Source organism: Schistocerca piceifrons, chromosome 2, assembly GCF_021461385.2.
Source record: "Schistocerca piceifrons isolate TAMUIC-IGC-003096 chromosome 2, iqSchPice1.1, whole genome shotgun sequence".
Taxonomy (NCBI): domain Eukaryota; kingdom Metazoa; phylum Arthropoda; class Insecta; order Orthoptera; family Acrididae; genus Schistocerca; species Schistocerca piceifrons.
In genome coordinates this window covers 888,083,091-888,099,254 of record NC_060139.1, presented here as the reverse complement: position 1 = coordinate 888,099,254, position 16,164 = coordinate 888,083,091, and the positions used below count along the sequence as shown (strand labels likewise).

The window sequence follows — 16,164 nt, the reverse complement described above, 5'->3', positions numbered from 1 at the left end:
GAACAGTGGACGTTACATTTCAGATGTGTTACGACCCGTGGCTCTACCCTTCATTCTATCCCTGCGAAACCCTACATTTCAGCAGGATAATGCACGACCGCAATTTGCAGGTCCTGTACGGACCTTTCTGGATACAGAAAATGGTCGACTGCTGCCCTGGCCAGCACATTCTCCAGATCTCTCACCAACTCAAAACGTCTGGTCGATGGTAGCCGAGCAACTGGCTCGTCACAATACGCCAGTCACTACTCTTGATGAACTGTGGTATCGTGTTGAAGCTGCATGACAGCTGTACCTGTACACACCATCCAAGCTCTGTTTGACTCAATGCCCAGGCGTATCAAGGCCGTTATTACGGCCAGAGGTGGTTGTTGTGGGTACTGATTTCTCAGGATCTATGCACCCAAATTGCGTGAAAATGTAATCACATGTCAGTTCTAGTATAATATATTTGTCCAATGAATACCCGTTTATCATCTGCATTTCTTCTTGGTGTAGCAATTTTAATGGCCAGTAGTGTAGTTCCCCCTCAGTCACTACCAACGTAACCTGAAGCCATACTTTATAGCTCTACACACCATGACACGAGGAGTAACACCGTTACGGCTTTCCAAAACTTTGGGAGTTGGAGACCTCTTCTCAGGTGGCGGCCATAATCTGGAAGATGGCCACCTACAGTAATGCAGAACCGCGATTGATCACTAAACACTACTAGTCACCATTCACCCCCGGTTTTCGGTCCACTCCAAACGCTGCCGTTTGTGGTAAAGTATTAACGGCAGCAGATATACGGGACGGTAATTTCCTAGTCTGGCTGCAGCTAGCCTCCAATTAGAGTGTGGGATGACAGTATGTTGCAGGGAGTCTATTACATGATGCCATATGGCTGGGGTGGACTGGCAGGGGTTACAATGTACTTGGTGCATGATACGATGATCCTCACTTGTAGTGGTCAGACATGGCTGACCAGAACTTTGATGATGAGTACACCTTCACTCACGATCCCATTTATTCCAACATCGGATCAACGTCACATCTGAATGCCTCACCAATATGGATATTGCACGATTCGGCCATCCAGCCATTTCTAGACCCAGAATGAAACAGCTTTCACTCTGTGAAGTGCTAATAATGCTATCTCACACGAGTACTCGGCTACTCTCTGTCCTTCGTAATGATCACTCATCATCTGACGTTGTTCATGCTTCTTATATACCCTACGGAGCCTGGTAACAACACAAAACATGAACAACACTAACGCACTCTGGTGGTCATTCTACCTGATGTACAGAACTGCAAGTCTAATCGTTTACATATTCGCCCATGATGTGTACTTGTATGAAGTAATATTGACATCCAACATTTTTTGTTCGGTCAATGTTTATCACAGGAAAATTTAATTACTGTGACATGAACAAGGTTATCTCTATTCAATATATACTTCACTCAACACCTCGCTTTAGAGTATTCGGAACCAAAATTACCTTACTTAATTTGTTTACCTACGAGTACATTTCAATGCTAACCACTGTCGCTCAGGGACAAACAAGGTAACCCATATTCGACACTTTTCATAAACAGCACAGGAAAGAAGGGAAAATATTTATGCTTATAAGTAATTAAAATAACATATCACATTCGAAATTAAACTATGCATACTTAAATTGAATGAATTTTAAAGTGGCGAGATTTTTTTTGAAGTTGCACTGTTGAGGACTGTTGAGAACTTTGTTGAAAAAACAAAAGCGTTTATTTTTCGCAGCAGGTAAGTATCCTTTTACGTGTTCGCTGCTTCAGGATAAAGAAAGATTGTGATGGAAATTCCTTCCAGCAACTCCAATGGTACAATAATTTCTCTTAGGCACGTCCTGATACAGTACTGGCGGAATTATACTTTGTCTTTAAATTATGTTGACGAGCTGTATGTCTTTAATTGATGTTTATGAGCTGTAGAATGTGAACCAGCGCTGGTATTGGAGTCTCTTTTTTCCATTCCACATACTGCTCATGTATAACTCTATCTGGCTCATAACTGCCGATGGAAGAGTAATACTAACGGATCAACGTTTACGATTGCTCGTACCGGACACTTACCGCGTCCTGCCAGCTTCGTAACCAGTCTGCTTCCACTGTCGTGCTTTACTGTCCAACGGTATTTTTTTGATCGTAACATCATATGGCTATAAATTTATCTAACTCGTCAACAGGAACTAATGAGAATATAATACATTTACTTATTATTCGTGCAATAATAGTTTAAAGACTTGGTATTTTGTAAGGACGATGATTAATGTCTAGTTTTGATCGTATATAATGAACATTTCCAAATGTGGATACAAAATAGTAAGTACCCGTTTAAATAAATAAACAAAAAGGTAAATAATTTACTAAAATTCTACATTGTAGTAATACCTGAATGAGATTTTCACTCTGCAGCGGAGTGTGCGCTGACATGAAACTTGCTGGCAGATTAAAACTGTGTGCTAGACCGAGACTCGAATTCGGGACCTTTGCCTTTCGCGGACAGCGCACACTCCTCTGCAGAGTGAAAGTCTCATTCTGGAAACATCCCTCAGGCTGTGGCTAAGCCATATCTCCGCACTATCCTTTCTTCCAGGAGTGCTAGTTCTGCAAGGTTCGCAGGAGAGCTTCTGTGAAGTTTGGAAGGTGGGAGACGAGGTACTGGCAGAAGTGAAGCTGTGAGAACGGGGCGTGAGTCGTGCTTGGGTAGTTCACATGGTAGAGCACTTGCCCGCGAAAGGCAAAGGTCCAGAATTCGAGTCTCGATCTGGCTCACAGTTTTAATCTGCTAGCAAGTTTCATTGTAGTAATACATTAGTGTTCAAAGCCGAGATGGTTCAAGATTCCTTAGATGAAAGTTATCATCCAAGAGTTATACAATAAAGAAATTCCAACAGCACCACGCAGCCTTGAAAGTCTGCTAGCCTTTCTTTCGGGATGCACATATTACCAACATCAATTCGTACTGCAACAGCATATAAATCGACAATGATGGGTAGTAAATGGGAGGGAGGGTACATAGTGTCACGAAGGAGAATAAGGGAGTGATCGGGAATATGTGGTGTAAAAGCCTGTCGTTATGCAAAGGAGATATTTAAAATTCTCATATTTTCTTTACAGTGTGTAAAAATACGACTAATTCATTTATTTTTTATAATAATAATATATGTAATTTTACATCACACAGTCTAAAGCCTAAAATCTTGTGAATGCAACAACTTTCTTCTGTCATTAGCTGTTCATTGTTACATGTAACTGTCACATTCTGTTCTCTTCTCGATTTCTTCCAAATATTTCTTCGTGGTCCATCCTCTTCCTTCCCTTCCCAGGACTTTACTTTCAAAAATGTTAATGATGAAAGTATTGTGTCTGATGGCAAATCTAATAAATTTTATTATTCTAACATTTTCTACATCAAATAAAAAAATCATCCCTCTCGTGTGTGACTTTAGTTTTTATTGTATATGTTATAAACAGCGTACGTTAACATCAAGCATGCAGTTCAGACAATATGCGTGTGGAAAGAGCATTTTCTTATTGAAAATGGTGTCAGGATACTATCATGAGAGCTAACACTCGAAGATACCGAATGTCTGTGACGTAATGCCTCCCTGAATCATTTCCATAGATGACCTGAAATCATACCGATGGCGTTCCTATTTGACATTCGTACAATTTTAATGACGAACTGTGCGTATTACAGTTGATGATGGTAATGTGAATATTGCAGTTCTCCATAAATAACTTTTAAGTTACTATATGTGGCTGTAACAGGAAGGGCTGAGGGCGGGTGTGTGATAAGACAAGCTGTAGCACAATTAAAGAAAAGTTTCAAACAGCGAAAAAACGTTAGATAGTATTTAACGATTTGTGAATTTCTTTCCAGAAAATTCCGTCATGGATGGCTGCCGTAAAGAGATTGATCCCTGACCAGCGCCGTGGGTGAGTTCTACAAAATATTAATTACCTCCATAGAAATTTCTGGCATCTTAATCTAGCTTGCCAGGAATAGTACAGCGTCCAGTCACGGTGGAATAAAATGGCTTCGCAAGTGGAAGATGAACAGTTCGTTACTCTACACTATTAAAAAACGGTTAGCGGAAAATGGGGTGGTTGCGCACCTAAGGGATTTTGATTATAATCTTTATTATATAACACCTAGAGGCTCCAATTTACGTAGAGTATTGGCCACATTGGTTTACTGTAACATACCTTAAAACTATAAATTTACAACTCCATGCTTTAGAAAAGAAACTGGTAAGTATAACATCATCGGACTGTGTCATTTTACCCGACATACCGGGTACAGCACAAAATATATGTTTTGAATATTACTTTTATTAAGCAAAACACTGAACAACATAGTTCTCAAATGGTAAAAGGCGAAAATATCAGCTTAGTTAACTAAGGAATAGATATAAAAAAATAGTTTTCTGACAAAATAGCGACAGAAATAAAGAAGATTCGAGTGACTGGTCTCTTGCATATCTGAAGAACAACTAATGCTTCTTCAGACGGGAGTCACAGTTACAGTTTTCAGGGCTGTCCCACCCACTCTATTCAGAATGATACCAAAAGCACAAGAAATACACAGGTACCATTTATCGCTATCTTTCTCAAATTCACCACATACTACGCATACACCTTTGCCTCTGGCCTACTTTGTCGGGTGGCGCTGTCAGAATTTCCGTTGTGAACAGCACTGACGGCATTTCTTATTCACCCGCCATCCAAGAAGCTCTCTATGTTTTACGGATGTACATCCTCATCTGAACAGAGGGACCCATTCTGATAAAAATGATTCACTGTGTTATTTTGACTTGTTAAATATGCGTTCATTAAATTGCATTTAGCTACCTACCTCCATTAGTGTCAAACTGAAGTGGGGTAAAATGATGCACTCGGTCTCTGTGCGTGAAATTACCCCAACAATCATGGCTTAAACAGGGTGTTCAAAAAAAGGTGTCGAATACTTTGAGAGGTGGTAATATTGATCAAGACAAGAAAAGTAAGTCCAATAAACATAGGTCCTTAAACGCATACTTTCCGAGATAAACACATGTTATGGGAAGGGCTGCGCGATGACCCTTGGTTGCGGATCGTTGCAATGGCGCTACATCAAACGTGTCGACAGCCTTTAGATTTGTGTGTTTTTTGTGTAAACGACATCTGACTGGTTTCTTTTAGTGCTCATGTGGGTGACTTCACAGTTTTCATTATTTAGAGTCAATTGCCATTTTTTGCACCGTACAGATACCTTGTCTACGTCATTTTGCGATTGGTTTATGAACAACTGACGACTTTAAGATGGTAAATGACAGCATTAACAGCAAAAAATACAAGAGGGTTGCTCGGATTGTCTCCTATGTCGTCCATATGATCAGGAACAGTAGAAGGCAAGGTTGAAAAATGTATTGCTTGGGAGGAGATGTGCAAAATATTTGCACCGCAACTGCGAAAATTCAATACTTTCGTTGACGTCTGTACTTCCTTTTCAACAAAAAACCGAAAAGCAATATATTCTCCTCAGACACCTTCCGTAACTTGCTCGGCAAGCACACAGACAGTTCTCGCCACTCAGTTTCAGCTGCACGGTTCAGTCACGTGCTCGGCGATTCAACCGCGCAACTCAACTGCACGAATAATCGCGCTTTGTAGAGACTGAACCACGCTGTTACCACGACGAAGTCGCCGCTGTGAAAGCAGCCTAAGGCAGTTTCCTGCGACTCTGGAAGTTCCAACTGGTCGCAAGAATGCTGAACAGAATTTGTCAGCAGATACAGCTTGGCTAATGAGAGACTGAACCACGCTGTTACCACGACGAAGTCGCCGCTGTGAAAGCAGCCTAAGGCAGTTTCCTGCGACTATGGAAGTTCCAACTGGTCGCAAGAATGCTCAACAGAATTTGTCAGCAGATAACAGCTTGGCTAATGAGAGACTGAACCACGCTGTTACCACGACGAAGTCGCCGCTGTGAAAGCAGCCTAAGGCAGTTTCCTGCGACTATGGAAGTTCCAACTGGTCGCAAGAATGCTCAACAGAATTTTTCAGCAGATACAGCTTGGCTAATGAACACACGTGATTCTTGGCTCTTGAATGACGCGTGTTCGCGAGTTGTGCGCAGTCTGCTCTTGGATTATCGTCGTCAAAGCCGACCCTGTCGCCGAGATCTTAGGAGTGAAAAATAGGCTGGAACATCCTGTTCCGGTAATGTACAGCGCCAAATCAGCCTCGAATGCGAAGAGAGTTGTCCGAAAACCATGTATGATATGGGCCTAAAACATGACTCTCACACTTTCTTGCTGAAACCCGGCGACTGCGTACTTGAATGTGCAGGCGACTTCGTACCAAAGCACGTTTCTTCTACCAACAGTATCATGCGTCTGACTATTTTGCACTCAATGTAGAGGAACCGACACCGTTGATTCACGTTCCATTCTAGATGTTCCCTTACCCATCTCTTATGCTTCCACAGTTTTCATAGTGGACGCCTTAGGCCAAACTGATCGTGGGGAGACATTGCGTACAGTCCGGGTCGACACAGCCATCCGGTACGTGACAGATCTTCAGTGTATTGTCTCACTGTCGTGGATGATTGTCCGAATTATGTCGCTGTAGTGTAAGCCAATTCAGCGGCCAGTTTCAAGGGCTGAGGACCCATCTTACCGTGAGCTATCACTGCATGCGCGGTCTGAACTTTAAGTGAATCTTCGAGGTATGTTGGTAGATTCTACAGTGTACCCGATCCTCACCGCCCTGTTCACGATCGGAAACACAGGGCGCTCAGCCGCTCAAGAATGCAGGTTTACTTTCATTGTGTAAACGTCCATTCGCTTCTCAGTCTAACTTTGTTGTGTGACAAAATACCACCAGATTTGAATCGCTAATAGCTACGAGACTTACAAGGCGTATACTGTTGAGCCCACAATGGTCTGTACGTGTGTTCGTAGTATTTGTTTTGCCTATGACGTCATCGTACCAGTGTAGACGGTTTACAGAAAAATTCTTCACCATATTGTGATTGCGAATACAACAAACATTCTTGAGACTGAAAAGCTTCTGCCAACAAATCAGCATGGATTTAGAAAGAATCGCTCGTGCGAAACTCAGCTTGACATTTCCTCACATAATATCGTGCAAACCATGGGTGAAGGGCAACAGGGAGATTCCATAGTCTTAGATTTCCGGAAAGCGTTTCACACAGTGCCGCATTGCCGACTGTTAATGAAGGTCCGAAGATACCGATTACGTCCCCAGATATGTGAATCCCTCTAAGACTTCTTAAGGAAAAGAACCCATTGCGTTGTCCTGGACATCGAATGTTGATAAAAGACAAGGGTATCGGCAGGAGTAACCCAGAGAAGTGTGACAGAACCGCTTCTATTCTCTGTGTACATAATGATCTGACGGACAGAATGAACAGCGGCTGTTAGTTGATGATGTCGTGCTGTACGGTAAGGTGTCGACGTTGAGTGGCTGTAGGAGGGCGCAGGATAAATCAGACAAAATTTGTAGTTGGAGTGATGACTGGCAGTTCCTCTAAATGTAGAAAAACGTAAGTTAATGCAGATGAGCAGGAAAAACAATCCCTTAAGGTCTGAATACGGTCTTAGTATAGTGCTTATTGACACAGCCCCGTCGTTGAAATATCTGGGTGTAACGCTGCAAAGCGATATGAAATGGAAGGAGCGTGTAAGGATTGTAGTAGGGAAGGCGAATGGTCGACTTCAATTTATTGGGAGAATTTTACGAAAGTGTGGGTCGCCTGTAGAGGACACTATGCGACTCATTCTTGAGTACTGCTCGCGAGTTTGGGATATGCACCAGGTCTAGATTAACTGAAGAGATCGAAGCAGTTCAGAGTCGGGCTGGAGATTTGTTACTAGTAAGATCGATCAACACGCAAATATTACCGAGATACTTCGCGAAATCAAATGAGAAGCTATGGAGGCAAGATGACGTTCTTTTCGTGAAACTCTATTGAGAAAATTTTGGAGTGCCGACATTTGCTGACTGCAGAACGATTCAACTGCCACCTACGTATATTTCGCATAAGGACAACGAAGATTAAAAAAAAAGAAAATAGGGTTTGTACTGAGGCACATAGACAGCCGTGTATGCCTCGCTTCATTTCCGAGTGGAACTGGAAAAGAAATGACTAGCAGGGGTACCACGTACCCTCCGCCACGCACCATATGGTGGCTTGCGAAGTATTCACCGGAATATAAATGAAAATCGGTATTAAATTGAAAACTACAAAGTAATGAAAGATGTCGTCTCATATGACTCGCCGGCCGCTGTGACCGAGCGGTTCTAGGCGCTTCAGTCTGGAACTGCACGACCGCTACGGTCACAGGTTCGAATCCTGCCTGGGGCATGGATGTGTGTGATATCCTTAGGTTAGTTAGGATTAAGTAGTTCTAAGTTCTAGAGGACTCATGACCTCAGATGTTAAGTCCCATAGTGCTCAGAGCCATTTGAACCATCATATGACTCGTAAATATGCTCAGACTGATAGAAAACGCGTCACAGGAAAGCTCTGGTCGAAAAGAATCCAGAAAGCCTAAAAATTATGGTGCCGAGCGAATTCCAGAACGAACTAAGGCAGAATGGAAGAAGAAATGCAAAAACAGCGCAGAGAGACTACGCTGCTGGCCCGTCGGGCTTACCGCGGGCAGCAACATCCTACACTTACTTATCTATTATGTAACCATTACACTACACTGTGTAACCAATGTATAATAGAAATTTATAATTAAATTACATATTATTACGAAACACTTGTTATGATTTTATCCCGGCATTTGACCAAAAATTTACGACGTGGAGCCGAACTGCGAACACAGAAATTTCTTATCTATATTACACAGCGCCTTCCTGCGAGCGAAAGTGTATTGTGCCAGAGGTTTGTGATTTTTTTCAGAAGAGATTAAAAACAAACTAAATAATTCACGAGTGTGGTTCAAATCTCCTTTTGAGCAGTTAATTACCGAAGGCGGACTCAGTCGGTGTTTCGAGGCTGCGAATTATCACTAAATGCTGCGCGGCGCGGCAGCAATTATAATGTGACCCACAAAGACCTTGTCACAGGTTGCAGCTTTACAGCACAAGGAACTCCTCCAGCGCACCCAATGCACTCCTCACACACAATTAGTTTGCATACCTGTAGCTTTAAGAGGACTAGTAAATTATGGGTCACCGCTACTTCCCTAAACTGTACGTATTACTTTTTCTTATGAATAATGTCGTCTAGATCGCTTAATGTAATTTCATTCATTACGATGTTTCAATAACTGTTGTCATCAGGATCGTACGTCTTTCATAGAATGTAAAGCTTAACATGAACTGGAATCAAACGTAGCATTATTGAATTTGGTTGGTTGGTTGGTTGGTTGTTTGAGGTTAAAGGGACCAAACAGCAAGGTCATCAGTCCCTCGTTTCAAATAGACTCCATTCTGCTAACGGGACATCTCAGTATAGTCAGAAAAATAAAACGGATAAAGGGGAAACGTAAAAGGGCAGTCACGTTGTCATTAGTAAAAACAAATGAGGGAAGTTGGCAAGAGAACGAACCCAACACTATGCTGAAGCAGCATAGGCAAGACCACCTGTGACTTAAAAGGTACAACTGCTATAATGCAGAAAGTACGTATGGGAATAGAAAAACTAACCAAGCCTTAAAATGAAGGGGTAAAAACAGAGTAAAAGGGAAAGAAAAGAGGATTCCGGTCAGAGAGGTGAATCGGGAATCTCTGAACACTGCCTACAGTGGGAGACACCCAAACACTCACCGCCCTGCCCCAACACCAGAGGGAGATTAAAAACTTTAAAACTGAGAATAAAAACCACTCTCCCGAAGGAAACCTAGAACCAGAGAGACCATCCGGGAATCGTCAGCCAACATCAAAGGTAAAGTGTGGGGGAGTCTGTACTTAGCACGCAGAGCCAAAAGAAGGGGGCATTCAACCAAAATGTGGGCCACTGACTGGAAGGCTCCACAACCACATAGCGGGGGTGGCTCATCACGCAAAAGGAAACCATGGGTCAGCCTGGTATGGCCAATGCGGAGACGACACAGTGTGGTCGCTTCCTTGCGGGAGAGGCGAAAGGAAGAACGCCATGGGCCTGGATTCACCTTAATGGCACGAAGTTTATTAGACAGTGGAGTAGCCTCCCAAGAATTGGCCCATGACTGGGCAAAGTGGGATTTGATGTGAAGCCGTAAATCTGCTGCAGGAGGGGTTACAGAAAACGGGGGGGTAAGTAACTGCTCCCCCAGCCAAACGATCAGCGAGCTCATTACCCGGGATACCCACATGGCCTGGGACCCATAGGAAGTCAATGGAACAAGCAGCACGGTGAAGATCAGCGAGATGGTCATGGATGGCAGAGACCAAGGGATGGCGTGAAAAACACCGGTCAATAGCAAGAAGGCCACTCATCGAGTCCGTACATAACAAAACGCGGTTGTGTTGGGATTGTTTAATAAAGGTAAGGGCCTGGGAAATTGCCATCAATTCCGCAGTAAACACCCCACATGAGGGTGGCAGTAGATGATTTTCCGTTCCAACAAAGGACGTGAAGGCATACCCAACATGATCAGCAGATTTAGAGCCATCAGTGTAAACAACAACAGCATCCCGAAACTCCCTTAAAATTTGGCGGAAAAAGGAACGGAACACCACCGGGGGGGATGGAATCTTTCGGACCGCGGCGGAGATCCATCCGAATTCGAGGCCGAGGAACTAACCAAGGAGGGGTGGAGGGGAGGGAGCGAGGAAGACAGGACAAAGAAGGAAGCCGAAAATCACGGTTTAGAGACGCAAGGCGCAGTCCAACCGGTAAACCCGCCCGAGGGTGGGAGTCAGGCGGGCGACGTCCATGGTCTGGGAATAGGATAGAATAGGAAGGATGAGCGGGAGAAGAACGGATAGTAAGGGCATAAGACACCAGAAGCTGGGACCGCCGAACAGAAAGGGGGGGGATCCCAGCTTCAACCAGGAGACTATCAACAGGGCTAGTAGGGAAGGCACCGGTGGCCAAACGGATACCACGATGGTGGACTGGATCCAGCACGTGCAGCGTGGAAGGAGCAGCTGAACCATAAACTTGACAACCATAGTCCAAACGTGACAGAACTAGAGCACGATAAAGACGGAGGAGGAGGGAACGGTCCGCACCCCAGGAGGAGTGGGCAAGGAAGCGAAGGACATTGAGTTTGCGGAAACAACCTACCTTCAGGAGTCTGATATGGGGCAGCCAAGTGAGCTTGTTGTCGAAAAGAAGACCTAGGAAACGAAACTGTGGAACCACAGGCAATCTTTGTGCAGCGAGATAGAGCTCTGGATCAGGGTGGACCGTAGTACGGCGACAGAAGTGGACCACCCGCGATTTTAAAGGAGAGAATTGAAACCCGTGTGAGAGGGTCCATGCAGAGGCACGCCGTATAGCCACCTGGAGCTGCCGTTCTGCAGATGGCATCGAGGAGGAACTAACCCAAATGCAGAAATCATCCACATACAGGGCAGGGGCAACCAAGGGACCGACAGAGGCCACAAGTCCATCGATAGCAATGAGGAAAAGAAGGACACTCAAGACAGAACCCTGTGGGATGCCCGTCTCCTGGGTCCGTGGAGAACTAAAAGCAGTACCAACTCGAACTCTGAATGACCGATGGATCAGGAACTGGCGGATAAAAATCGGGAGTGGGCCCCGAAGACCCCACTGATGAAGGGTTAGTAAGATGTGATGGCGCCAGGCCGTGTCATAGGCCTTGCGAAGGTCAAAAAACACTGCAACCAAATGGCGACGCTGGGAAAAAGCCTGCCGAACTGCGGATTCCAAGCGAAGCAAATGATCGATTGGAGATCGTCCCTCTCGAAAGCCACACTGGTAAGGGGACAATAGATCCCGAGATTCGAGGACCCAAGTGAGCCGACGGGCTACCAGCCGTTCAAGTAACTTACAACCAACATTGGTCAAACTAATTGGCCGATAGCTGTCAACAGATAGGGGGTTCTGACCAGGCTTAAGGACAGGAACCACAATGCTATCCCTCCACTGAGAAGGGAAGTCACCCTGGAGCCAGATACGGTTAAACACCCGAAGAAGATGGTGCCGTTGTGGAGCACTGAGATGTTGAAGCAGCTGGTTATGAATGGAATCTGGGCCAGGGGCCGTATCATGAGAAGAAGATAGAGCAGAAAGAAATTCCCATCCAGTGAAAGGTTCGTTGTAAGATTCTGACTCACAAGTGGTGAAACATAAGGTGACAGCTTCAGCCTGCTGTTTTTGATGAAGGAAAGCAGCTGGATAGGAGGCCGACGCTGATGCCACTGCAAAATGGGTCGCAAGATGTTCTGCGAGAACTAATGGGTCCGTACAAATGCCATCTGGGAGGTGAAGGCCTGGGAGGGTGGACTGCCGATGGCAACCTTGGAGAGAGCGAAGTGTAGCCCATACCCGTGACAGAGGGACAGTGGAACCAAGGGAAGAAACGAATCGTTCCCAACATATCCGCTTGCTCTGTTTGATTAAATAACGGGCTTTAGCGCGAAGGCGCTTAAAGGTAGAAAGGCTGGCTACAGATGGGTGCCTCTTAAAGTGTTGCAAAGCTCGACGGCGATCACGGATGGCAATGGCAATGGCCGTACTCCACCACGGGACTTGCCGACGACGAAATTGTCCAGATGAGCGCGGGACAGCAAGGTTAGCAGCGCGAACAATCGCGTCAGACACGTCACGTAGGACGTCATCAATACAACCCAACAAAGAGGGAGAAAACTCGACCTGTGCAGTATATAGAGGCCAATCGGCGCGGTGGAAAGACCAACGAGGTAACCTGTCCATCGGGGAGCGGGAAGGGAGCGTGATAATCAACGGGAAATGGTCACTATCACAAAGGTCGTCGTGTGGCGACCAGTGTAATGAAGGGAGGAGAGAGGGAGAAGAAAGAGAAAGATCAATGGCAGAAAAGGTACCATGACCAGCACTGAAATGAGTAGGGGAGCCATCATTAAGAAGGCACAGGTCGTGGTCTGCAATAAATTGGTCTATAAGAAGACCTCGTCTAGATGGAAAGGCACTGCCCCACAAAGGATGATGAGCATTAAAATCCCCAAGGAGGAGGAAGGGAGGAGGAAGTTGCTGAAGAAGGGTGGTTAAGGCAGCAGGTGTAAGAGTCCTGTCAGGAGGGAGATAAAGATTGCATACTGTGACTGCAGAGTCTAAGTGGACCCTAACAGCAACCGCTTCCAATGTAGTTTGGAGAGAAATCCACGTGCTAGCAATGTCTGTACGGACCAACGTACAAACGCCACCAGAAGCCCGCAAGGGTCCGACCCGATTTCGACAGAAAACACGGAACCCACGGAGGGTCGGTGAGTGAGCATCAGTAAAATGAGATTCCTGGAGAACCACACAAGCTGCTGAGTAGGACGAAAGAAGGGATTTCAATTCCGGAAGGTGACGATAGTAGCCATTACAATTCCATTGGAGAACCACAGAACGATGGTTTAAATGAGGGCTGAACACGCTAAATCCAGTCATACCGCCGGGTCCCCACCCGTCACCGACAAGGAGGGGGCGACATCCATAAACGACAGGTCAGAATCCGGTTGTGAAGCCGGGGAAGGGACCTCCGGTGACACCAGAGGCTCTTTGTCCCGGGACTTATGTTTCTTCTTCTTTTCAGGCTGAGATCGAGGAGGGCTGTGTGGCATAATGGAGCCAGCTGCAGCAAGATCAGGAACAGAAAGAGACCGGGCGACCTGGGGGCCGATAGACCGCGGCTCTCGCGGTCGCCGCGCTGCAGCAGACCTTTGACCTGGAAGGTGCCGGGAAGGGGCATCCCGGGAGAGGCGCCCTTGACCGGCAGACGCCGAAGGAGTGGGACACTTCTCCGGCTGGGGAGGGGGAGCGGCGCCCAGAGGAGAAGGGGTGGGAGCCGCAGGGGAGGGGGGAAGGAGAGGGGTCCGGGATGGGGGTAAGGAAGGGGGAGGAAGGGATGAAGAGGTAACCAAGGCGTAACTAGATGTCATGGACACAGGGTGCAATCGTGCATATTTCTTACGGGCCTCTGTGTAGCTTAAACGATCAAGAGACTTATACTCCTGTATCTTTTTTTCTTTCTTATAGACTGGGCAATCTGCTGAACGTGGAGAATGACTACCATGACAATTTACACATACAGGAGGGGGAACACAGGGACTCCCCTCATGGAGTGGACGTCCACAGTCACCACAGAGAGGGACCTGGGTACAGCGAGAAGACATGTGGCCAAAACGCAAGCACTTAAAACACCGCATAGGAGGTGGGATGTACGGCTTCACATCACAGCGATAGACCATAATCTTAACTTTCTCAGGAAGGGTATCCCCTTCAAAGGCCAGGATAAAGGCACCAGTATCAATACGATTATCTTTAGGACCCTTCTGAACACGCCGAACAAAGTGAACACCCCGCCGTCCGAGATTGTCTCGAAGTTCCTCATCAGTTTGAAGGATGAGGTCTCTGTGAAAAATCACACCTTGTACCATATTTAGAGACTGGTGAGGGGTAATGGACACGGGAATTGTGCCAAGATGGGTACAGGCACGAAGGGCCGCAGATTGGGCAGCCGAAGCAGTTTTTATCAGTAACGAACCCGACCGCATCTTGCTCAGGGAGTCCACTTCGCCGAACTTGTCTTCAATGTGTTCCACAAAGAATAAAGGTTTGACACTGGTGAAAGTATCTCCATCAGTCCTGGTGCAAACTAGATAATGGGGGAAGGGTTTTGCCCCTAGACGACGGGCCTGACCCTCCTCCCAGGGGGTAGCCACGGAAGGGAAGGCCGAAGGGGCAAGAGAAGCAGCACTTGAGGAATCAGTACCACGCAGAGAGACGGCCGCAGAAGAGCGGCCAGAGTTTTGGACCCGTATGCGTTTCATCTGCATAGCGTCCGCCCTGATACCACCCACTCCGATCAGGGGCTCTCCTCACGGGCGCCACCCAGCCACAGCAAGGGCCGTCTGGCACGGCGGCCATTGCCGGGAGTTCCGATGCTCCAGGATGACGAGCAACCACTCCAAGGCATGCATGAGGAGGTCACAGCTCAGGTATCAGAAGTGTGATCCCTGTGTGTTCAGGGGGCTCAACCAAAAGGGTACATAGCGACCCCACCACACGAGCTGGCTACCGTGCTGGCTATGCACCCTAGCATCAGACAACGACGTAAAAGAGAAGGTGGAATGTACTAGTAGGGCACACGTCAGAGACACTAGGTAAGGTGCTCTTCCCCAAATGGCTCACACTACGGAAGAGAAATTTTGGAATGGAGGTCAAACCCCAGAGGGGGACCAAGGAATGCCAAAAGGAGGAGATGATTACGCAACAAAGCCGGAGTGTAAAACCAACAGAACCAGGAGGATAGCGGGGGCCAACATAAGCAAGGACACCAATAGAGGGAGAGGAGAGGGCGAGGGGAAAGGGGTATGGAGGGGAAAGGAGGGGAAGGGAAAGGAAATGCAGCCCGGGAGAGAAAGAAGGCTGCAATGGCTCGGGGCCCCGTGCTCGCCACGCACGTATCCACGAAAGAGTTGTGGACCCCCTGGGGGGATTATTGAATTTGAATTAAAATGCCTTATGCTTGGTTACCGATTTGATTATTATTAACAACACTATACGAGGTGTCCGAACATTGCTGCCTCCCCCCCCCCCCCCCCCCCCAACACATATGAGCGACACAGATCGCTGGTAATATCGCGATTTAGTGTGCAGTTTCAGCCAATATTTCGAACGGCACTGTGCCGTGTGTTTCTGCTACGAAAAATGAAATGCTATGTTTAGCGGCAGTGCTAATTGATCTCTCTGCACGTCGTCTAATATTCTAAAAGAATAAAATAATAATAATAATAAGTAGAATTGCCATTTTTGCAGCACTTTTTCTGGGAACTGTAGAATATGTTACAGAACACATTGACTACCTGATGATTACAGCATTGTCTCTAGAAAAGCATTGTTGAGTCTTGCGTGGGACAGAAGAAACGGTTAAATGCTACCAGTTATTAGTGTTCATTACATTTTTCATTGACGCCAAGTGGGCTGTGTACATCTATCGATTCTGCATGCTTTTTAAAATCTACATTTCCTTTTTTCTTTAA

General features: G+C 46.1%; 1 protein-coding gene across 1 annotated transcript in view; it reads left to right on the top strand.

The window, feature by feature from the left end:
* Positions 1 to 16,164, top strand: part of LOC124777529 (lactosylceramide 4-alpha-galactosyltransferase-like) — a 455,476-nt gene that overhangs the window by 243,929 nt on the left and 195,383 nt on the right. Inside the window, exon 2 of the mRNA XM_047252975.1 lies at positions 3,908 to 3,963. Coding sequence (XP_047108931.1) covers positions 3,923 to 3,963 — 41 coding nt within the window. The 5' untranslated portion in view covers positions 3,908 to 3,922. The remainder of the gene's footprint in view (positions 1 to 3,907; positions 3,964 to 16,164) is intronic.